This window comes from Octopus sinensis, linkage group LG11 (genome assembly GCF_006345805.1).
Source record: "Octopus sinensis linkage group LG11, ASM634580v1, whole genome shotgun sequence".
Classification (NCBI taxonomy): Eukaryota; Metazoa; Mollusca; class Cephalopoda; order Octopoda; family Octopodidae; genus Octopus; species Octopus sinensis.
This window is the reverse complement of record NC_043007.1, coordinates 71,439,148-71,462,510: the sequence shown is the minus strand read 5'-3', so window position 1 is coordinate 71,462,510 and position 23,363 is coordinate 71,439,148. Positions and strand designations below refer to the sequence as shown.

The 23,363-nt window shown below is 36.3% G+C and overlaps 1 protein-coding gene across 2 annotated transcripts in view; it reads left to right on the top strand.

The window, feature by feature from the left end:
• LOC115217300 (neutral protease) overlaps positions 1-4,513 on the top strand; it is a 46,033-nt gene extending 41,520 nt beyond the window's left edge. For both annotated transcript variants that reach the window (XM_036507682.1, XM_029786946.2), the window contains exon 2: positions 2,499-4,513. In XM_036507682.1, the coding sequence (XP_036363575.1) occupies positions 2,564-4,411 (1,848 nt within the window). In that variant the 5' untranslated portion in view covers positions 2,499-2,563 and the 3' untranslated portion in view covers positions 4,412-4,513. The remainder of the gene's footprint in view (positions 1-2,498) is intronic.
• Positions 4,514-23,363: the final 18,850 nt, after the last annotated feature.

Sequence of the window (23,363 nt, the reverse complement as noted above, 5' to 3'; positions counted from 1 at the left end):
GAACAAATATAGTATTATTGGACGCTCAGGAAAGAAGGATAGAAGGAGGGTTTAACGTTTCGAGCGGAGCTCTTCGTCGGAAACATAGGAGTAGGAAAGATCCAGAGAAGAGAAGACAGAGGAAAAAAAATCGCCAACGGTAAGCCTCTCAAGAGACAATTAGTTGATATTCTAGAGCTGCATATCTTCTTATCTCTAGTTACATGTGGTGCCACGTACTATAAATACCCAATTCTTAGGTTCTTTGATGAAGGATATCCTTATTCAACCTTGGAACATTCATATTGTAATACTGCTTCAAAAAACAAATGATATGGAAAGAAGAGTATAATGGTCGAGCTTTCTGCTAAACATCAAAACCTATTAAGAAGTAATCTTTTAATCTAAAAATAAATATACAAGAACCCAATGCATAATATCGTAGCTTGCTTGATAAATCTGAGAGTGTCTTACTACATATGATCATAGGCATCACGTTTTCTAAATACATTAGCTATTTGCAAAATAAACTATTAAGGACAATTTTAAGAATTACAAAATCGCTGTACATACATGTAATTACTGATAAAACCAAAACCTTATTTGCGCTCGATGGATATATATAAAATTTCATCATCATGGAAAATAAGAGTGCACTTCAGAAGATCAATGACCAATACCTAAACTTTATTGGAGACCTAAAAGTAAGATGATAGGACTGATCGTTATACCCTTAACCCTCCTCCATCACACAAACCTTAGTTTGAAATCTCATAAGCTGAACTTCCTCAATAAACCCTTAATCAGGTTGGCCTGCCCCAACAAATCCGAACTAGAACTTATCATTAACAATATTTTAGTTAGACTTTTTCCAATAGTAAGGGACCAAATAAATTTAATCTTTGGAACAGAACGGATGTGGTTTATCCCCACTTCCCAAAACAAAACAAATACTTTGTTTCTCCAGTTTGACATTACCAATTATTACAAACCAGTTTCCCATTTTTCTGAGTAAATCGGTACCTTTCCTCTCACTCAGATATAGATGTTATAGTAATGGCATGAAATTACCTTATATACTTTATCAACATAAGAAGATCTAGAAATTCTATTAAGGACTACTTCGACATTCCAATGGGATATTTGTATTTTGTTCAAGTTACCAACATTGTACATCTTACTTTTATAATGAATTAACATGCATTCCTTAGCTAGGAATGATTGCTATAAGTACGAAGTTCTTTTCGTAGCTACCAAATATATTCGAATTCCAGTTTAGAGCAAACCCAGAAAGCCCGCCATAAATTCTTTAACATATATAAACTTTGTGTTTCTATCAAAAATAGCACTGCATTAACTAACTTTTTAGATGTTACTCTAGGCGTAAACCCTGACTCATACTACCCTTACCATAAAAATAATGAATACTTCCATTATATTAATGTCAAATCCAATCACCTTAGATCTGTTTTAAATAGCGTTATCAGTGGTGTTTCTATTACAATCTCCTACCTTTACATTAACAGTTGATCAACAGCTAATTGTTCTTTTCTATTGCAGATTATTTAGCCAAGAAAAATAATTATGTTATACAATAGAGTGTTTGGTATGAAGCAGAATTTATATGAATATTGAAATAAAGCATAAATGTCATTCTGTTGGAATTCAGATAAACAAAATGCAATACTACTCTATATTTATAATTCTTAAACATGAAACTATAAATTTGCATTTTTAAAGATTCTTACATCATATTTATATTCCCATAACTGCCGAATAAGTCTTACACTCATCAGGGAACAATGGCTTTAGTAACCTAATGTACTACTCTACACGAAATTATATAATTGCATCTCAAAGATTCTAGCATCAAGTATATGCCCATAAATGACTTATAAGTCATACACTAATCAAGGTTATAATTTTCAGGTTTTTCACTTTTAATAATACATTTGATAGCTTTTTGTTATAATCATTGTAAGTCAATGATGAATCGCTTGAAGGGACATATGAAGTAAAAAATACTGGAATGCAACTTAAAAAACAACGTCGAATATAACCAGAATGCATTCAAATCATCAGCAAAGTTATCCTACACCAAAAATGTACAGACCTTAGTTAACTTGTAGTTTTCAGAAAGAGGTTGTTGTTTTACTAAAAGGATATACACATCCATTCACTTAAAATTAGTCATTCCATCTAACAAATCACCTCCCTATTCCACCAAACATTAAATTAACTATAGAAACTCATTGAATTTCTATTTGGATGAATTTGTTCATGCTGAAACGCGTCAGACTCATGTATTTCTTTTAGTGAGCAATATATTTTAAATTATAAGCTTATATTTGTATTAATTTGAATTGAAAACTAGTTCAATGCTTTTCCAAATAGATACAGGCCTAACCCTGCTGTTTATTCACCATGTATGAATGTATTGTCAAAAAAATTAGTCTCCATCGTAAAGAAAAACTCCTAATGGTTCTGTTATTAATAATCGTAATGTTTTCATTTTTTAGGTTTGTTACTGATAAAGACATCTGAAGCTGCTTATCGTGTTGATGCCCATGAAAGAGCAAGGAGGATGGTTTATCATCCTTCAGCTCCGTTTCAGCGGCGTCATTTAGATAAAGCTGAAGTGACAGTCAGAGATCTTCTTGGTTTGAAGGAGTATGAAGAAGTTGAAGAGTCAAACCGTATCAAAACAGTTGAAGGCACAGAAGTTTTACGCTTACAAGAGAAGTTCTTAGGTGTTCCTATTTTTGATGCTTCATTAACTGTTACAGAAGATAAAGATGGACATCTGACTGGTGATGCAACAGGTACACTTATTCAAGGAATTGAAGATGATATTACAAATGTAAAACCAAAGCTTTCCAAATCAGATGTCTTTGATATTGCTTTTAAAGCAGAGGGAGATGAGATTTACGCAAATAGTATCGAACCAGAGTATGAAATTATGATTTTCATGGATGAAAATGACAAACCTCGATTAGCATACTATATTAATTATCGAATAGAAAATGAAAAAGTTATCAAACGGCCTACGTTTGTCATTGATGGTAACACTGGAGAAATACTATTGAAATATAACAATTTAAATACAATTTCCACAGTTCTGACTGGTTCCGGTGGTAATGAAAAATCAGGAATATACAAATTTAGTGACAAAAATCACAAAGCTTTTTTAACTCAGATTGGTGAAATGTGTTTCCTGGAAAATAATTACGTGAAGGTTATAGATATGCAAAACAGTTTTGAGAAAGTCTCTCTTAATACAGACCCTATTGATTATGTTTGTGACGTTGGTTTTAATGATAGTGTCAATGCAGCGATATCTCCAGCACTTGATGCTTTTTATCATGGTAGTATGGTATCTCAGATGTTTCAGGAATGGTATAATACTTCAATACTAAACAAACAAGCTATATTGCGTGTTCATTATGCGAAAAATTATGAAGGTTCATACTGGGATGGGAAATATTGCACATTTGGCGATGGCCATACACGCTTTTATCCTACAACAGTCGCTGATGTTGTTGCACATGAATTTGCTCATGGCTTCACAGAACAACACTCCGGATTGCTTTACTTAAACCAGTCTGGATCTATAAATGAGGCTTTTTCTGATATAACAGGAGAAGTCGCTGAAGCTTATATAGATAAAAATGACTGGTTAATTGGCGTCTATATCGCGAAAGATAAGAAATCATACAGATTTATGTCAAACCCATCCTTAGACAATAAATCTGTAAGTCATGTAGATAACTTCAAAGCAAGTATGAATCCCCATCATGGAAGTGGCATTTATAATTTTATGTTTTACTACATTGTGCACGAATTAAAAATGGATATCATGGAAGCTTACCGAGTTTTCCTTATTGCCAATGAAATATATTGGCATCCTCATACAGATTTCACTTCTGGGGCTTGTGATATGCTGAAAGTTGCCTATGATCTTGGGAAAGATCTAACCCCCTTTATTAAAGCCTATGAAATTGTGGGAATTAAACCATGTGATGTAGAGAAACATATTCGAAGATTGACATTGAACAGAACAGCCTCAGGTATTAGCGTGTCAGTTAACAAAAACCCAGTCTTTGATTTTGTTTATCCACGCTGGGCTTGGAATATTACAATTACTGCCACTAGTATGTATGGCATGAATGGCAAAGTTCATATTAAGGTATCAATGAACAATATGCTAACAGAAGGAGATGGTTCTGATCCTGTTACATTGTTAGCTGAAGGCACATCAGAACTGAATTTGGGAAAGCCTAAAGGAGATAAATTTTTCTTCATGTTGTCTCCGGAATCTAGAGAAAATTTGGAAAATGTTAGTTTACGTGTTACTTATTGGTGTGATCCTAATTTTGTTTCCGAGACATTTATTGAAGATTTTTTGCACCGGGAAATGTGTATTAAGGATTAAGGTATTAAAAACTTAATCAGACATTTGTTTACTGGTTTCAATAATAAATATGTCAAATAACTTACAATTTAATCAATAAATATTTCATAATTGCTTGCATTTCCAGATAGCTTTAATCTTACATTTATGCGAATGTTCAATTGAAAACACAAATGAAAAATATAAATAAACATAATTTGAATCTTATAATATTGTTATTTTTGAAATTCCTCAATTCTCTCCTTAACAAATTCATTTTATAGGATTTTATTACAAAATCATTTTGAAATCCTCAAATCAGTCTATCTGAATAAATCATGTGAAGGAGAAAGTTTTAGATTTGCTGCAGACATACAAAAAGCTGGTGTGTCTGAAAAGTAGAAATTGTTTAGAAGAGCAGGAAGAGCGAGAGAACTGTACCGAAAAACTGCTCTTTTGAAATAATGACCTGACCCTTTTGATATAATGCCCAAAAACGTAGAAGACATGACCAAAAAAAAGACAAGGAAGACAAGGAAAGTACCGAGAAAGATCAAAGGGCTCTCAGAAAATGTATTCTTGACGGAAAAGGTTCAAGATATATCAAAGCTGTTGCGAGACACGAAAAGCAAAATGAAAAGATTATTGAACATAGAAAATCAGACAAGTAATCCAGCCAAATACTGAGCAACCCTTCACATGAACAAAAGGATAACGAGCTTGAACAGCAGTCTCTTGGATGATTTGGAATGGAAGTTAAATGAATCTCAGTTATTTCATGCTTAAGTGCTAAGTGAACAATGAACATCTAATCATAATATTTCCTGTTAAAAATCAGCTCAATAGGTATGTAGTGAGGGCTCTTTTTATAGTACAACTTGTATTATATACTTTAAAAGTAAATTAAAAAATATATCTTGGGAGGTTGTTGCTGATTACGATAAAAAATATTTTGTCAACCATGTTTCATTGAGCTTGTCATAAAATCATTAAAAACAATTATGCACTTGCACCATAATTTTCTAGCATGAGACTTATGAAACAAATATTAAACAAATACCTTTCGATTTGATATTACTCGCGCACAGTAAAAACGACTAATTTTGATTTAAAAAGAAACGCATTTTTTCAACTTAGGGAGGGTTGTGTAGTCACAAAAATGGTTTTAGATCCATGTTACTTTGTAAGTCTAAATTTTTTTCATCCACTGGCACCACAACGGACAATAGTGTTGTCATAAAAATCTTTGACCATTAAAACGGGACAACCTAGTGTGTATATATACATACATACATACATACATACATACATACATACATTATTATGGCTGTCCCCTCGTTATCGAGTATGGCCATTGCACGAAGCTTAACTGTTACTGGTGCTGTGATCGAATGTGACTTTTTAGCTCAGCTAAAGAGCTACAATATCTTGTACAAAATTGGCAACTAAAACCTTTACTGGTAATAGCCGGCTGTAGTTGTAACTGGGCTTCATGTACCTTTGCATGTCGTTTAAGTCCTCCTGCCGAATTACACTCTCTTCCACATGCCCGACAGATATGATTAGTATGGTGTGTTACACCACCACCAGTGGCCAGGTTGTCACTCATCTGTCTCGTTTTATGACTACGAAGATGACTCTTGAGTCCAGCTTTACTGAGGTAGGGTCTTGAACAGACATTGCATGCCAGCATCAAAGAAAGACCCTTCCCTTCTAGAAGTGTAACAGTGATGCCCTTCCTGACATCCCTCCTTACTTTCTCATGTGCAACTCGAGATTTCTCAAAAGTGGCTGTCCCCTCACACAATCCTTCACTACCTGCTACGATCAATAGCTATGCCTTGCCATGTGTCAGGAGAGATGCAAGCATCTCTTAAGGAAGCCTTCAGCAAGTCCTTACACCTCTTAAACAACTGGAACGTTTCTATCAGATGTGCCTCAGACGGATCTATGGCATTAAGTGGAAGGACTGCATCAGTGATCTTGAAATATTGGAAGGCTCTCAGTGTGAAAGTATAGAAGCTCTTGTGTTAAAACAAAGGCTCAGATGGAGTGGTCATCTGGTCAGAATGAAGGATTCAAGGATGCCAAAACAACTCTTTTATGGAGAGTTAACTGAAGGAGAACGACTTCCACATAAACATACATACATACATACATACATACATACATACATACATACATACAACATACATACATACATAAAGACATACATACTTAATTACATACATGCTTTCTAAATGTGCTTCTAAGCTATTTGAATCTCTTGCTATAATAGTTAAGCAATGAATTTCGCTCAACATTGCTAAACATCACGCCGAGATTACCTCACTCAAATGGAGAGTACATTGTCGCCCGGAATTTCCAAGTCCACATCACCACAGTACTGACTTGAGAAGCCAGTAGTACAAAAGAAAATAAAAGAGAAAAATTAAACGCCAAAAATGTTGAGAAGTATGTCAAAAGAACCAATGGGCGATAAGCAGATCGCGAGACCCAAAATATACAAGAAGGGGTGTGAATTAAAGTTGAAGAACAAGAAGAAAAAGGGAGAGAATGGAATAAAGAAGAAAGAAATGAGAAAACTTTTACCGTTAATGTGAAAAACTGTGGTCATAAGCTATTATCTAAGAATATGGGGTGGTATAAGAGTGTGGGGGTGGGGTAAGAGTATGGGAGTGGCGTAAGGATATGGGGTTGGCGTAAGAGGATGGGGATGGCGTAAGAGGATGGGGGTGGCGTAAGAGTATGGGGTGGCGTAAGAGTATGGGAGTGGCGTAAGGATATGGGGATGGCGTAAGAGTATGGGGTGGCGTAAGAGTATGGGAGTGACGTAAGAGTATGGAGGTGGCGTAAGAGTATGGGAGTGGCGTAAGAGCATGGGAGTGGCGTAAGAGCATGGGGTGGCGTAAGAGTATGGGGGTGACGTAAGAGTATGGGAGTGGCGTAAGAGTATGGGAGTGGCGTAAGAGTATGGGGGTGGTGTAAGAGTATGGGAGTGGCGTAAGAGAATGGGGGTGGCGTAAGAGTATGGGAGTGGCGTAAGAGTATGGGAGTGGCGTAAGAGTATAGGGGTGGCGTAAGAGTATGGGGTGGCGTAAGAGTATGGGGGTGGCGTAATAGTATGGGGGTGGCGTAAGAGTATGTGAGTGGCGTAAGAGTATGGGGTGGCGTAAGAGTATGGGGGTGGCGTAAGAGTATGGGAGTGGCGTAAGAGTATGGGGTGGCGTAAGAGTATGGGGTGGCGTAAGAGTATGGGGTGGCGTAAGAGTATGGGGTGGCGTAAGAGTATGGGAGTGGCGTAAGGATATGGGGATGGCGTAAGAGTATGAGGGTGGCGTAAGGATATGAGGTGGCGTATGAGTATGGGAGTGGCGTAAGAGTATGGGAGTGGCGTAAGAGTATGGGGTGGCGTAAGAGTATGGGGGTGGCGTTCACTCTGTAGAAATATAAGGCGTCCATAGAACTGATATACCCTCCTGCATACACAGACTCACGCAAATGCATGCACAGATACACACACACCAACTGCGTGTACGCCCACAATATGTAAACACTCATTCGCACGTAAATGCATACGCAAAAGTACACGTACACACCCATAGGTATGTACATACACACGCGCACACACGCACACACGCACAAACATTCGCACATACATGCATACATGAAGCGTATATGCATCAACACGCATCTGTGTAGAGATTAAAAGCGGGGGGTTACAGAGCTTATAAGGAAAAGGTAAAAAAAAAAAAGGAAATATACGGAGAAAACAAACGGAATATAAAAATATATAAAGGTACAATAAAAGTATAATACAAAAGGAATAACGGGAAACTTAGAGACTCTGAAATATACATGCATTCATATGTTCATTGGCATGTCTGCGTACGGCGAACGATTTTTGTACAAATCAGTGTCACATGTGAGGTGGAAATATAAGGTTACAAATAATTTGGGAATATCGAACCAGAAGAGCGGTAAAACAATTAAACAGAAAAGTATCAGGGTAGAAAATTAGTATTTGTACTAATTGTAATTGCGGATCTTTTCGGTTTGAACGGCAGTTTTTTCTAGCGGTGTCATATGAAATTGCCACCCATAATTATGACCCTAGTATCGATCTACTGCATTTCAATCTATTTTCGGGTTAGGGTTAGGGGGAAGGGTATCTTTTTTCCTTCACAAATGTAAATAAACCCAATCTGTTTCTTAAACGAGGGACATATTCATACGGCACAGAATGTTTTTTTTTACCTCAATAGTGTCAGTGATTGGTTGAAATTGCAGAAATTGAAGAAGAAAAAAAACAACAAATATCTTACAAACTATAGAATTTTCTCAATAAAGCCAAGAGAAAAAGATGTTTTATAAACACATTCTACCAGTATACGAAGTTTAAAACTTTTTGGTTACCTAGAAATTATGTTAAAAACTGCTGTTCAAACCGAAAAGATCCGTAATTGCTTCATTGCATGATAGTTATGATTTCTGAAATGCAGAAATTGCACTTGTTATACCTGCATTGCGGTTAGGTTTGCATTACAATGAACCATTTTATATCGTACTCTACTGAATATTTTTGTTAAGCTATTTGTAAGTCTAGATGAAGAAGTACTGTTGACTTTCGCTTCCAACCTAAAGTTTGAGTAGTGTTTATTCAGCTTCACCTTGTGTGTAGTGTTGCACGCAAGGCTGGACTTAGGACGTGCGGGGCCCAATTGGGAACAAATTTGGTGGGCACCAGATTCCTACTCAACTTGCACCTCAGAAATTCCCTACTTCCACCACAGAGATATTTTTAAAAACTCGTTTTGTTTTCAGGTGATATCAACTAATCTCGCCTTCTAATATACTGCAGAGGACTTGTTTTCGCTTTGAAGCATATTAGGTGATCAGAATTGTGGTTGTTTTGTATGTTTAATAACTGCTATTTTTAGTATACTAAACAGCTTCCAATTTATTTAAAACAGAGTATAATGTGTGTGTATATGTGTATGTCTATAACTATATATATATATATATATATATGTGTGTGTGTGTGTGTGTGTGTGTGTGTGTGTGTGTGTGTGTAAGTGCGTGTGTGTGTGTGTATTATATAGAGTCCTTGGAAATTCCTGGTTTCGTCAATTTTCATGTCACACCGGTGAAAGTCTTCTTGGGCCAATTGGTTGGGGTAGTGCAGTGCAAGCTACACCTACTGAAAATTATTCCTCTGCACAGGTACTTCCTGTACTGCAAATTTTAGTAAAATCATCGAAATAGTTGGCTGGCAGAAATCTAAAGGTGCACTTGTAACTTACTCTAAAATGTCTCAAACAGATTCAGTAAATGGCAAAAAAGGCTTAGGAACGTCAGGGGAACAGGCCTGGTTCGGCAGGTGTCCCAGTATATCACAGGCTGGGCCCGGTCGTCACCCTGCCACTGTGGTCAAACAATTTTCAAGAAAAAGTAAAAATAAACATCCTTTGAATTTCGGTTGCTAGAATGTGCGCACGCTTCTTGATAATTTCAACAAGAAGTCAGCCAGAAAGACGTACTATACTTATTGCATTGGGGCTTAAGAAATATTCCCTTGATATACTTGCGCTCTCTGAAACTCGTCTCTCTGATGAGGGTCAAGTAAATGAACATACTATGGATATACTATCTTTTGGAGAGGCCTACCTAAGGCTCAGCGTAGAGAATCTGGTGTTGGGTTTGCTCTCAAAAATTCAATAGCATCCTCCATTACAGAGTTTCCAGTTTAATATGGCATGATATGAACGAACTATGTATATATATATATATATATATATATATATATATATATATATATACTAGCAGTATCGCCCGGCGTTGCTCGGGTTTGTAAAGGAAATAACTATATAAGCATTTTTAGAGATGTAAAGTATAATAGCCATCTCAATATGGCTAACCACAAAGGGGGGGTGTTACTGTAGCTTTTTACGTTCTGAGATTTAATAATAAATTTTTAGAGAGTTACTTCCCTTATATATGCCAAAAATGCATTAAAAAATGGGAAAAATTGATGGTAAATTTTTTTAAATCGTAGACTCATCGTAGACGCGCGCTAATACCCAGAAGGGCTCGATATGAATCACGACTATAAGATACCCGGTTTTGGTTAAACTGCACCGCAAAATGTGGGAGTAGTTAGGAATCTAAATCGTAGGAGACAGACAGCACACAACCTCACTTTTATATATAAATGTATATATATATATATATATATATATATATATATATATATATATATATATATATATATATATTGTTACGGACCACCTGCCGTCGCTAGGTCAATCAGCGGGAAAGCTCGCCACGGAAACTCGGAGAGGAGAGAGATAACAACAACAACTACAACAGCAGGAAGAGATACAGAGAGAGATACACAGAGGCAAGGCAATTGGGTACGTTAACAACTAGTTTATATGACTATTAATTGTTACAACATCAAATACATATCAGATACATTTAAAGAGGACACGTCGAATTAAACAACAACTCAATACATCATACAGGTATACCACAGATCAAAGCATTTAAACATGCAGGTAACAACACATCAAATGCAATAACAACAGCATTTCAAGAGTACACGTCCGGAGACAACAGTTCTGTTTCAAATCACATTAAAGTTACAGTTCAAAGAACATTAAAGGCCTATACAGTTCAATGTTAATTACACAGTTCTCTCTTCAACAACTCTGTACACAATGTCTTTACACAGTTCACATTGTTCTTTTTTTACTGTCTCATTTCTTTTCAACATTTCAATACATCGATTCTCTTTACATAAATACCACAACTCTTTCCTTCTTTTTCTTCACATATCAATACACAATTCACGTACCTTAGTTCCTACTATAATAGCCAATGTCTCATATTGTACCTCATCTCTCTTAGCACCGCTAAATCCAACTTGCTAACCTCTCGCCTTAAATTCCAAATCTTCACTCCTAAATCCAACCGCTCGCCCTGACTACCAAAAACCGACTGAGCTGTCACTACGCCAATCTCTCTGTCGCAATCACTCTCTCTCTTGTCAGCTCCTCAGATTCCTTAATCTGTCTTCCTCTTTCACATTCTCTATCATCCTCTTGCTTGTCAGCTCCTCAGATTCCTTAATCTGTCTTCCTCTTTCACTGTCTCTCACACACTGAACTTTAATTCACCTGACAGGGTCGGGGAGCTTCCCCAGAGCTAATTAATCAACCCGCATCTGGCAGAACAATGGATATATATATATATATATATATATAGGAGAGGAAAAATTATAAAAAGGCAGAATGCTAAATTGAAGGTAAATTTTAATAAAAATGGGTGTATGGAAAATTTTAAAAATAATAACTCAAACCGGTTTTCACCGCAAAGCAAATTTTCAAGATTTGAAAGGGGAAAAGAATTTTTTTTTAAATTAAGGAAGGATAAAAAAGAAATTTACAATGTTTTTTTCAAAAAAAATAATAATAAACATATACAAAAATTAAAAAATAAGTATACCGATACATTGTAGAGTCTTTATGTTTTTTGAGTTCAATAATAGTCCTTGGAAAAATTTCTTTGGAGAATTAAGATCCATGTGATTAAACGTGGTGCTTAGTTTAAAGTGTTTGGTAAAAGAATGTCAAAACAGGAAATGGGGTAGGAGTTATCCAGTTCCTGTGAGTAAGGGGAGACAACTCTGTGGATTTTATGCTCTTCAATTGGGAATATCGATTTTTTGTCAGATAGGATGTTAGAAAAAAGGAGTATGGTCATCGTGGAGTTTGCATATTAAGATGCGTTTGGAATTTTTCAATAAAAAGATTCTCCTTGTTGATTCTTTCAAAAATTTCTTTTCCCCTTTCAAATCTTGAAAATTTGCTTTGCTATGAAAACCGTTTTGTGTTATTATTTTTTAAATTTTACATACACCCATTTTTATTAAAATTCACCTTCAATTCTGCCTTTTTATAATTTTTTCTCTCCTATCATTTCTCCACGTGCGATCAATACAACCCCACCATTTATTGATTTATATATATATATATGTGTGTATGTATGTGTGCGTGTGTGTATGTGTGTGTATGTATGCATGTATATATATATATATATATATATATATATATATATATATATATAGAGAGAGAGAGAGAGAGAGAGAGAGATAATTGAAAAATAGGATAAAATCATTATAAGAATTTATCAAGTAGTTAGCGCCTTTTACATAGATATATAAGTGTGAACAATTCTATGTGCTATGCTGGATACATTTGGTGTTCGTCTGGTTTCTTGTTTTTTTTGTTCATTTTTATGTGTCTTGAATTATGCCTGCACTGACGATTAATAAGTGCATTTTGTGCACTAATTATGAAATCATATGATATGCAGCTGAATTGTGTTTTTAAAATGCTCATTTCGAGAGTTGCATTCCCTCGAGTTCGGTACAATCTGTTTATTTCTTATGGTAGTTTTGACTTTAATATTCCCTCCTAGCGTGAGGCATTTATGTATAGTAATGCCCTTAATATAAGTAAATATATTTAAGAGGAATAATTTATGGATTTTTCTTATAAAATTTTGCGTAGAGCAACATTGTTTTTTGAGAAATAACCGGTTTCGTGTTTTCTTTTCAAACTTCTCAAATTTCTTTACTGATATTGTATTATCTCCAAAAACAATGTTACTATACGCAAAATTTTATAACATTTTACTAACATAACGATTGAACCATATATGCATGTGTGTGTGCGTGTGTGATATACATACATCTATATGTAATAATAATAATAATAATAATAATAATAATAATAGACCCTAACCCTATTACCACCATAAATTTATAGTAGTAATAATGTCTTTTGACGTCTACTTTTCAGTGTGTGGTGAGGCACAATCCAAGTCCTTGTTATAAATATGTATATAATTATAAATTTTATATATATATATATATATATAATATATATACACACACATATATAATTTAAAAGTCAAACAAGCTACAAAACTATACCTATTGATCATTCGCATTTTCCATGAGATAAATAAGTACGAATTATAATAGCAGTAGTAGAAATGATAATCCTTTATACTATATGCACAAGGCTTGAATTTAGAGGAGGGGGCCAGTCGATTATATCGACCCCGCTACTCAACTGGTGCTTATTTCATCGACCCCTGAAGGATGAAAGAAAAAGTCAACCTCGGCAGTATTTGAACTCAGAACGTAGCGACGGGCGAAATAACGCTAAGCATTTCGTCCAGCGTGTTCATTATTCTGCCAGTTCGAATATTAAACGCATTTTCTTGCAGTTTTAACATTGTTGAATTATATCCATGTAATGCAAAATCTCTCCTCCAGTTTATCCTAAACTGATACCAAAGTCAGAATGCATGCTAGAAAATCTCTGATTTTCTTTGGTGACTTCTAAGTTAAGAAGAAATGTGACCGTTGTTCGATATCTTAATGAGAGAAATATATGAGTTATTGGTGGTGGAAGCACTCCGTCGGTTACGACGACGAGGGTTCCGGTTGATCCGAATCAACGGAACAGCCTGCTCGTGAAATTAACGTGTAAGTGGCTGAGCATTCCACAGACACGTGCACCCTTAACGTAGTTCTCGGGGATATTCAGCGTGACACAGAGAGTGACAAGGCCGGCCCTTTGAAATACAGGTACAACAGAAACAGGAAGTAAGAGTGAGAGAAAGTTGTGGTGAAAGAGTACAGCAGGGATCACCACCATCCCCTGCCGGAGCCTCGTGGAGCTTTAGGTGTTTTCGCTCAATAAACACTCACAACGCCCGGTCTGGGAATCGAAACCGCTTAGGTTTTAGCAATACTGGTCTTTTGCTAGCTGAAATGACTCATCTATACAAGCAACAATTACATACAAATAGTTGGTATGCTGATCCTGATCTTCGTGACTTTCTATGTTATAACAATTTAGTTATAGTATTTCAAGTACTTATATAAATTGTGAAAGGTAAAAGAAAAAACGGCAAAGAAAAAATGTACGAAAAAAGTGGGGCAAAGTAACGGAAGACAGAGGAGGAGGAGGGGCAATGAGCTATATATCCCAGAACAAAAGGGTTATTCAGCTGCGCTCTGTTGTTATGACCGTGATGGCGTTACTGAGAGAATGGCAAGCGGCACTCTCTCCAGTAGACCCACCATATCGCGAGGCTCATTTCTCCGACGGGTCACTGACATCCCTATATTTTGCGTTGGAAATCAGTAGTATTTATTGATTTTTCTCTCCTCTGCTTTATGGGCGGAGAGGTTGGAGTCGGAGAACGTGTTGTTGGAGTCGGAGAACGTGTTGCTGCACGTCCAGTCACAAACGAGCCATCTGCCTGCCTCGAATGAGGGCGCTTACCGTACTCACGGTCGAGACCTGTAACCTCAAGTTGAGACGGGAAACCAGCCGCATCAAAACCCCTACTGATTATGTCATTCAGTGCGGCGTGATGAGGGAATCGGGATAAAGACTGAAGGATAAAGGGGACAGGACGAATTCGTCTACTATCGCTCAGCATCGACAATTGTGCGGCTCGCAAATGCGGTGACCGAGGCATTGGTCCACCCTGAAACGGGTGCACTCATCATCTAGAAGAGTACCAATAGATGAAGAGGGCACCGAATTGAGTCATGCACCACTATTTGACTGCAAGGCAGAACGGAGGCAGGCAAGGCGGTGCTGGTCAAGAGATGTCTTGCATCTGATGTCATCCCAGTCGCGATGGGCATCCATATCCTGGGGGACAACAAGCCTTCAGTGGCACAATCAGCAAGGGCTGACTCCGGTACCTGATCCACATCAGGTTCGGCTATCTCATGGAGAATTTCACCAAGAAGGATGCGGCTGGAGGAGACGGAGGAGTGATAGACCGGCAGAGCAATTACCAATGCAACTCGGAGACCAAGGCTGCCGAATCTAATTGGCAGTTTGTCCCGTTGCCAGCCGGTGTTTTCAAAACTGACATTGCAGATCAGTTCGGTACAGAACTGGATGGTGTTATCAAAGTCACCATGACAGTCTCCGACGTGGTGTCATGGCTCACTGCTCAGCCAGAAAAGAGCCTAGGCAGAACAAAGCAATTCCCCATGAGGAAGAGCGCCGGGCTCAGATTCTCGCTTATCCTGGACAGTTCTGCAAGCTTTGCTTCCAAGAACTTAGATGTAACAATATTAATGGTCTGATGGAAGCACTTGATATCGAATACGAACCCAGTCACTGAAGGCTGTTCATAGATTCATGAAAAACTTGTTTGAAAGGTATCTTGTTGCATAATGGCAATAGTGAACCTTCAGTTCCTGTGGGCTATGCATCACATATGAAAGAAACTTATGAGAATATAAAGCTTATGCCGCAATGCATAAAATATAGTGAATATCAATGGCAGCTCTGTGCTGAATTAAAGGCTGTTGCTTTTGTGATTGGCTTGCAGGGCGGATACACCAAGTACTGTTGCTTTCTGTGTGTATGGGACAGCCATGCAAGAGGTTACCACTGTATCAGGAGAGACTGGCCGCCTCATCAATCATTGAGGCCTGAAATGAAAAATGTTCAACATCCACCTCTCACTGAACCAAACAAAGTTTTGCCATCACCACTACACATAGAACTAGGGAACATGAAAAACTTTGTAAAAGCTATGGAGAAATCTGGTCAGGGATCAAGTATTTAACATTAAAATTCCACCCCACTCCCCTACTGAGCGACGCTAAGATAAAAGAGGGAGCCTTCATTGGTCCTCAGATTCGAGAGCTTCTTAAAGATAGTAACTTTGAATCAGCCCATCGGGGGGAGGAGAAATATACTTGGGAAGCATTCAAGTTGGTGGCGAAGGGATTTCTCGGAAGGGAAGTATGAAGAATTGATGGAAAACCTCATCAAGGCTTACAAGAACGTGGGATGTAACATGTCAAGTTTAGTCCACGTTTTGGACTCACATTTAGACCTTTTTCCAGCGAACTGTGGAGCAATTAATGACGAACATGGTCAAGGTGATTTCTAATAAGTTAGATAATGGCCTGGGCCAATACTGGCCGAAATCTATCAAAGTAAGGGTTTCATCAAGATTTTTCAACCACGGACAAGTGTTACCAGGGTAAATGGAGCAAACCGCTGCTCGCTGGACATTGGCAAGAGATTATTCTTCAGCCCTCTATAAGAGTCAAGCAAAAAGGCAGAGTAGATACGGACTAGCACTTTAAACATAATGACACATTGTACGTTATAATAAAATAATCAAATATTACATGTCTTGTATCTTTAAGCCTATAGCTAATATGCATTTTTCAAAGTGATATTTGGATTCAAGACATGAAAATACAGCTCTCTCTGTCTTCCAGTTCAATCAATCATATACATACTTCAGTTAGTGGTCCACGTTAGGTAGTCCCCTGTCCATATCTTCCTATTCAATCTTTACCTGACATACTCCAATCACTGATCTACTAGTGGACTGACTCTCCTCTCTCTCCAATAGTAAAGGACACACTGGTATACTTTAGACACATTTCTTAGTTCATGCAGCTGTTTTATGGTTAAAGAATCTTGAATTCTCATGCAGTTTGCATTAGTTTAATGATATAGACATTTTGTGTTAAGATAGACTCAAAAGAAAGATTATAAATTTCAAAATTATTTATTTAATGTAAGCTTGCTTACCAACCACATGGTTCCAGGCTCAGTCCCACTGCGTGGCATCTTGCCGAGCAATGCCTTGTGAGTGGATTTGGTAGGCGGAAACTGAAAGAGGCCTGTCGTATATATGTATATATATATGTATGTATGTGTGTGTATATGTTTGTGTGTCTGTGTTTGTCCCCCTAGCACTGTTTGACAACCGATGCTGGTGTGTTTACGTCCCCGTCACTTAGCGGTTCGGCAAAAGAGACCGATAGAATAAGTACTGGGCTTACAAAGAATAAGTCCCGGGGTCGATTTGCTCGACTAAAGGCGGTGCTCCAGCACGGCCGCAGTCAAATGACTGAAACAAGTAAAAGAGTAAAAGAGTATGTTCTCACCTGTATTTGTGTCATTTTCAAGACTGAAATCATATTTGGGATCTTTTTAAAGGTGACTAATTGAGAAAGGAGTTAACAATGTTAAAATTTAGAAACAAAAATTAATAGCATAATGAACGAGAGAGAGAGAGAGGGGGGGAGAGAGTTGCTCTAAGTCATGTCAGAAAAAGGGCCATAAAAGTCCTATGAAAATACATTAAAATATTAATTTTGAACATTTTATTATTCACATTTTATTATTCATTTGCTGAAGTAAACGATGCATAGAAGTCTCCGTTAACATTAATCTTCTTGATCCCTAGTAAATAGTTTCCATTTACATCCAGAGTGTTTTATTTACTGTAATATTAAATCAGCCCAGAGATGGTTACTGTTTGAAGTATGGTTAATTTGTGTGTTTATCTTTTTAAAAACCTCTCAAATAAAGGAGAAGCATTGTTACTCCTTTGTGCGAATTCCAAACTATGATTTAAAATCATTGAATAACTTTGAATGCAGAAACCATGTTAGAGGTAAGGGTTAACTAAATTATAATACATTTTTAGCAAGTTATAACATTTTGGTTATAGTATTTTATGTTATAGTAATTTAGTAAAAGAAATACTTGCCTATTGACAATGACACAAAATGTAATAAATTTTAAAAACTGCCCTGTGTCGTAAGGCAATTGCCCTGGCTCATTGTAATTAGTTTAAGGAAAGAAATATGCTGTATCTGCTTATGATTGATCAAATGGATCGTTTTTTTTTGTTGTTTTTTTTTTTGTTGGAGAGAAATTTATGGGAGGAATGGCTGAAGACTATTTCAGAAACTAAAATAATACGGCGTGGAAAAGAGTATAAATTATTATTAATTTTAATCTATGCTGATTATTGCTATTATAGTATTTAGTTTCCCTGAATGTAACCTATAAAGATTGCTTCTGATTTTTATTGAACGAATTCTGTAGCTTTAGCAATAAGAATTAATGAGAAAGAATATATAATTAAACAAATACCTCGTTATTTCATCTTAAATGTCAAGTACCGATTCAGAATTAATAGGGTCTAAAATAATCTATTATCAATATATGTAACAAAAGCAATTAGTTGGCGTCCCCATTTGATTGTAAGCTTTACCCTGGATTGACGTGGGTTTTGAGAGTCTGGGTGGCCCCTTAATCATGATAAAGGCAAGAAAGGATCAGTTTAAACCTTCAGCTGGTTTTTAGGATGTGCATAATATTTGTGAAAATTACGCAATCATGAGACGTTTGTGGGTTATATTTTATTTCTGGCATCTCTTATTTGACAGAAAGTACATTTTCAAGAATTTATCATACATTTACATACATTTCATCTTTATAATTTTCTTATGATAACAAATGACTCATTTTCTACATGAAATATTCTCTCTCTCTCTCTCTCTCTCTCTCTCTCTCTATATATATATATATATATATATATATATATATATATATATATATATATATGGGTAAAATTAATAATGTAAGAAAATGGAGAGTTAAAGACGTATAGCTAATTTATTTGCACGATAGTTTGTTTTTAAGATATAAATGCAAATAATTTTTTTATAAACACAATAGAAGGCTAAAAAAACCTACATATGTTTCGATTTTGGTCCCTTGGTAATGCGTAATTCAGAGCATTTGTATTAGTTCCAACGTTAAAAATTTAAGCTGTAAGAGGTAGAATCTCTTCAGGGTTTTTGTTTTAATAATAACGAAGGTCACATCTTACTTGTAGGAATTAAAATTCACAACTAAAGTTTAAGATGTTATTTCATATATATTGTGTGTAAGAATTTGGTAATGAAAATAAAATTAGTATGTAAAATGAATATAAAATAAAATAAAATACAGTGAACTTACTTAGAAATATATATATATAAATAATATGAATATTTAAAATAGTGTTATATTTGTATGGGAAAATGATTATGTAATGAAATAAAGTAGATAAAATAATAAATAAATAAATAAATGAATTAGGAAAATACACAATAAATAATGAATAGTAATTAAATCGTTATAATTATATAATTTTTATTGGCTTACTAGTGGATGCTAGTAAATATCAATGAATATGTGTTAATCGTTTATATATGTGTTAGTATTTACTCAATTTTGGGCGAGCTGGTAAAAACGTTAGCACGCTGGGCGAAATGCATAGCGGTATTTCGTATGCGTTACGTTCTGAGTTCAAATTCCGCCGAGGTCGACTTTGCCTTTCATCCTTTCGGGGTCGATAAATTAAGTACTAGTTATGCACTGGGGTCGATGTAATCGACTTAATACCTATGTCTGTCCTTGTTTGTCCCCTCTGTGTTTAGCCCCTTGTGGGTAATAAAGAGATAGGTATTTCGTATGCCGTTAAATTCTGAGTTGGAATTCCGCCGAGGTCGACTTTGCCTTTCATCCTTTCGGGGTCGATTAAATAAGTACCAGTTGATCACTGGGATCAATGTAATCGACTTAATCCCCTTGTCTGTCCTTGTTTGTCCCCTCTATGTTTATCTCCTTGTGGACAGTAAAGAAATAAATATTCTATCCGTTAATAGATGTATAATTCAAGTTAATATATACATACATAGACCTATATACGCATGCATACAGTAAGCGTGTATGTATATATATATATATATATATATATATATATTATATATATATATAATATATATATATATGTGTGTGTGTGTGTGTGTGTGTGTGTGTGTATGTTTGTGTGTGTGTGTATGTTTAAGCATCCACACACATTTATATATAGCCAATTCAAATAAACGTATAAAGAAACGAATAAACGGGCAACATGAGGACCTGCACAAGAAATATTTGAGTGAGTTTGACGCTCGGTGAAAGGACAGAGTATGATGTTTCGAGCATAGCTCTTAGTAGGAAAGGAGAATGGGAAAAGTGTGTGTGTGAGTGTGTTATATTAAAAATGAACTTCAATCTTATTCGCTTGCAATGTTACACAGCCAAAGTGGCGCATAATGGGAAAATACTCTGAATTAAGGTCCATCTGAAATGTGAATACAAACAGAATAAAACAGAATGCAAGAAGAATAAAAGAAGTTTCGCGTAAATAGGATAAGTGGTTCTTGAGATATTGGGGGGTTTGGGGATATAAATACCCAAAACAGTGCATAATGGGAAAATATCCCGAAAATAACTTAACCCTGAAAGGGAAGACACTCTAATCTTTCGATTATGATAAGCAAAAGTATTAATGATTTGCCAACGAAAAAATACGAGTTGGCATGGTGTTATTGAAAAACTGATTACATTAAATGATAGTCTACAACAGTTATATCAAGAGGAAAATAATATGATCAGTGTATGTGCTGATTTTTCAAAACGCTCAAACGAATGTTTGATACCATATAATCATCCGTTACCAAGTTCAGAAGAAATTTTCGTGAAGTTGAATTGAAGAAAACTTTTTTCAAAATTGGATCTATCTGAAGCATACCTGAAGGTACAAGTTGATAAAGAATGTTCAAAACTATTAACGCTAAAGGATTGTATAAATTCAATTGACTTCATTTTGGTATAAAGGTAGCACCAAGCATTTTCCAACAAGCTATGAACACTGTTCGCGGGTTCAGATTTCACTACATCGTACCTTGACGATGTACTCACCAAAAGGGACTCTGGTTGCCGGCATGCTGAACATGTTAAAATATCTTCGAAAATATATAAGATTATGGATTTAAGCTCAGCGAAGAAAAGTGTGAATTCTTTATGTCAAGAATATTGCATTTAGGGCAAATTATCAATGAAAATGGTGCAGACCAGACCCGTGAAGAGCGAGTGCAATAAAAAATATACCTTCCCCGACAATCATTACAACGTTACAAGCATTTTGGGGGCTCGCAAATTACTACCAGGTATACATACCGAAGATGCATGATTTAAGAGCACCCCTGAATAACTTGTTTAAAAAGTCGCAAAGTGAAACTGGTCGGACAAGTGCCAAAACATTTTGAAGAAATGAAAAACATTTTAACGTCGGAATTGTCGTTGTCACATTTTAATCCGAATTCAGAAATAGTAGTGGCTTCACACGCTAGTGAAAGTGGTACTGGAGCAGTGATTTTGCAGAAATATGAAGATTGTAGCCTGAAAACTGTAGCTCATGCTTCGCATTCCTTATTGCCGGCTAATGAAAGTTGCAGTGAAATAGAGAAGGAAGCATTAGCCATCATATTTGCTGTACAAATATTCCATAAATTGATATATGGAAGAAGATTCTGTTTGCAGACAGACCACCGTCCATTATTGTCGATCTATGGATAAAAAAAAAAGAGGGTATCCCCACACATACAACCAACAGATTGCAGCGCTGGGGAACGATCCTACTAAATTATGACTTCAAGATGAAATATTTGTCATCTAAAAAATTGTGAGGTGCAGATTGACAATCGAGATTAATACCAAAATATAATGAACCACTAGAAGACACAGTGATAGCAGCGTTAAGAGCCGAAAATGAAATAAATATATGTGCATCGTTGTGTGTCAATTACCTTTCACATTGGAGGAAATAAAAATTAAAGCAGAAGCGGATGAGTTTATCATGAAAACAAAAAATAGTGATATCAAAAGAAACAAATAAGAAAATACGTGTGGCTGGACGTAACACAAATTCGAATTTGTATTCGATACATGATAATGTGCTTATGTATGCACGGAGGGTCGTAATGCTTGCCTCACTACAAAATCGAATGTTAAAGGAATTCCACACAGGACATCCAGGAATTTCTAGGATGAAGTCACTTATGAGGAGTTATGTTTAATGGCCGCAAATGGACAAGATATTGAGACGTTGGTAAAATCCTGCAGAGATTGTGCTATTACAGCGAAATCAGCACCTATAAAATTTCAGCCTTGGCTCAAGACTGATATTCCGTGGACCAGGCCATTCTTATTGACGAGTTTCATTTCTTCATTTCCACGAAGAGAAGATTACATTGTTTCTACACCATTTTATTCCTTTGGAATAATACCAGTGATATCTTGGAAATATTTGTCGGAAGTAAAAGAATTTGAATAACAACTGCGTTTAACACCGTTTATCTATTTATATATACTATACAAAATATTTCATGTAAATCTGGAATTTCTACCTTTAAAAACAAGGAATTACAACCTTTTTTACTTGTGTGATTTTTTGCTACCCTGGTAACTATTTGTTTATTTTTTCCGCGTTAATTGTTAACAAGGGAAAATACATATGGATACGCCCCCCCCCCACACGCACACACACACACACACACACACGTACACACACACAGACACACATATATATATATGTACTTTATTAAAAAGAAGCAAAAATATCACAAAAAACTGTTACTCATAGTTTCACGCCCCCGTTCGTCGGACAGTTTTCTTTAGAATGGTATGCTGGCGAACGGAAGAGGGAGAGACGACTCGGAAAATTCACATCAGGAATGTCCCGAGTCCTCTTACCACTTCCCCGTTCGTCGGCGTAATTTGTTTTCTTCATTTTCGTTTACTACACATTATTTTACACCTAGTACACTACTTTTTTTTTCCAATTTTTGTGACGCGTGGGTTGCGGACTCGGATAATTCACACGATCCAGTAACTTGACTTCGACACCCAAAATGAAACAAGAATAGTGTAGCAAGTGTAAAACAACGTGTAGTAAACGAATAAGAAAAAAAATGCACGCTGGCGAACGGTGGGGTGGGGGCAGAGAACTCGGAAAATTCACACGATCAATCTCACAGGATCCGAAAACTCAACGTTAACACCCGGTCACGAAAATATAAAAAAATCATGTAATAGGTGTAAAACAACATGTAGTAAGCGAATATGAAACAAAAAACAATGCGCGCTAGCGAACGGGGCGTGGGAGAGCGGACTTGGAAAATTCACTTACCAAGGTGCCATGCAGTGGGACTGAACTTGGAACTGTGTGGTTGGGAAGAATGTCCATTTACTTG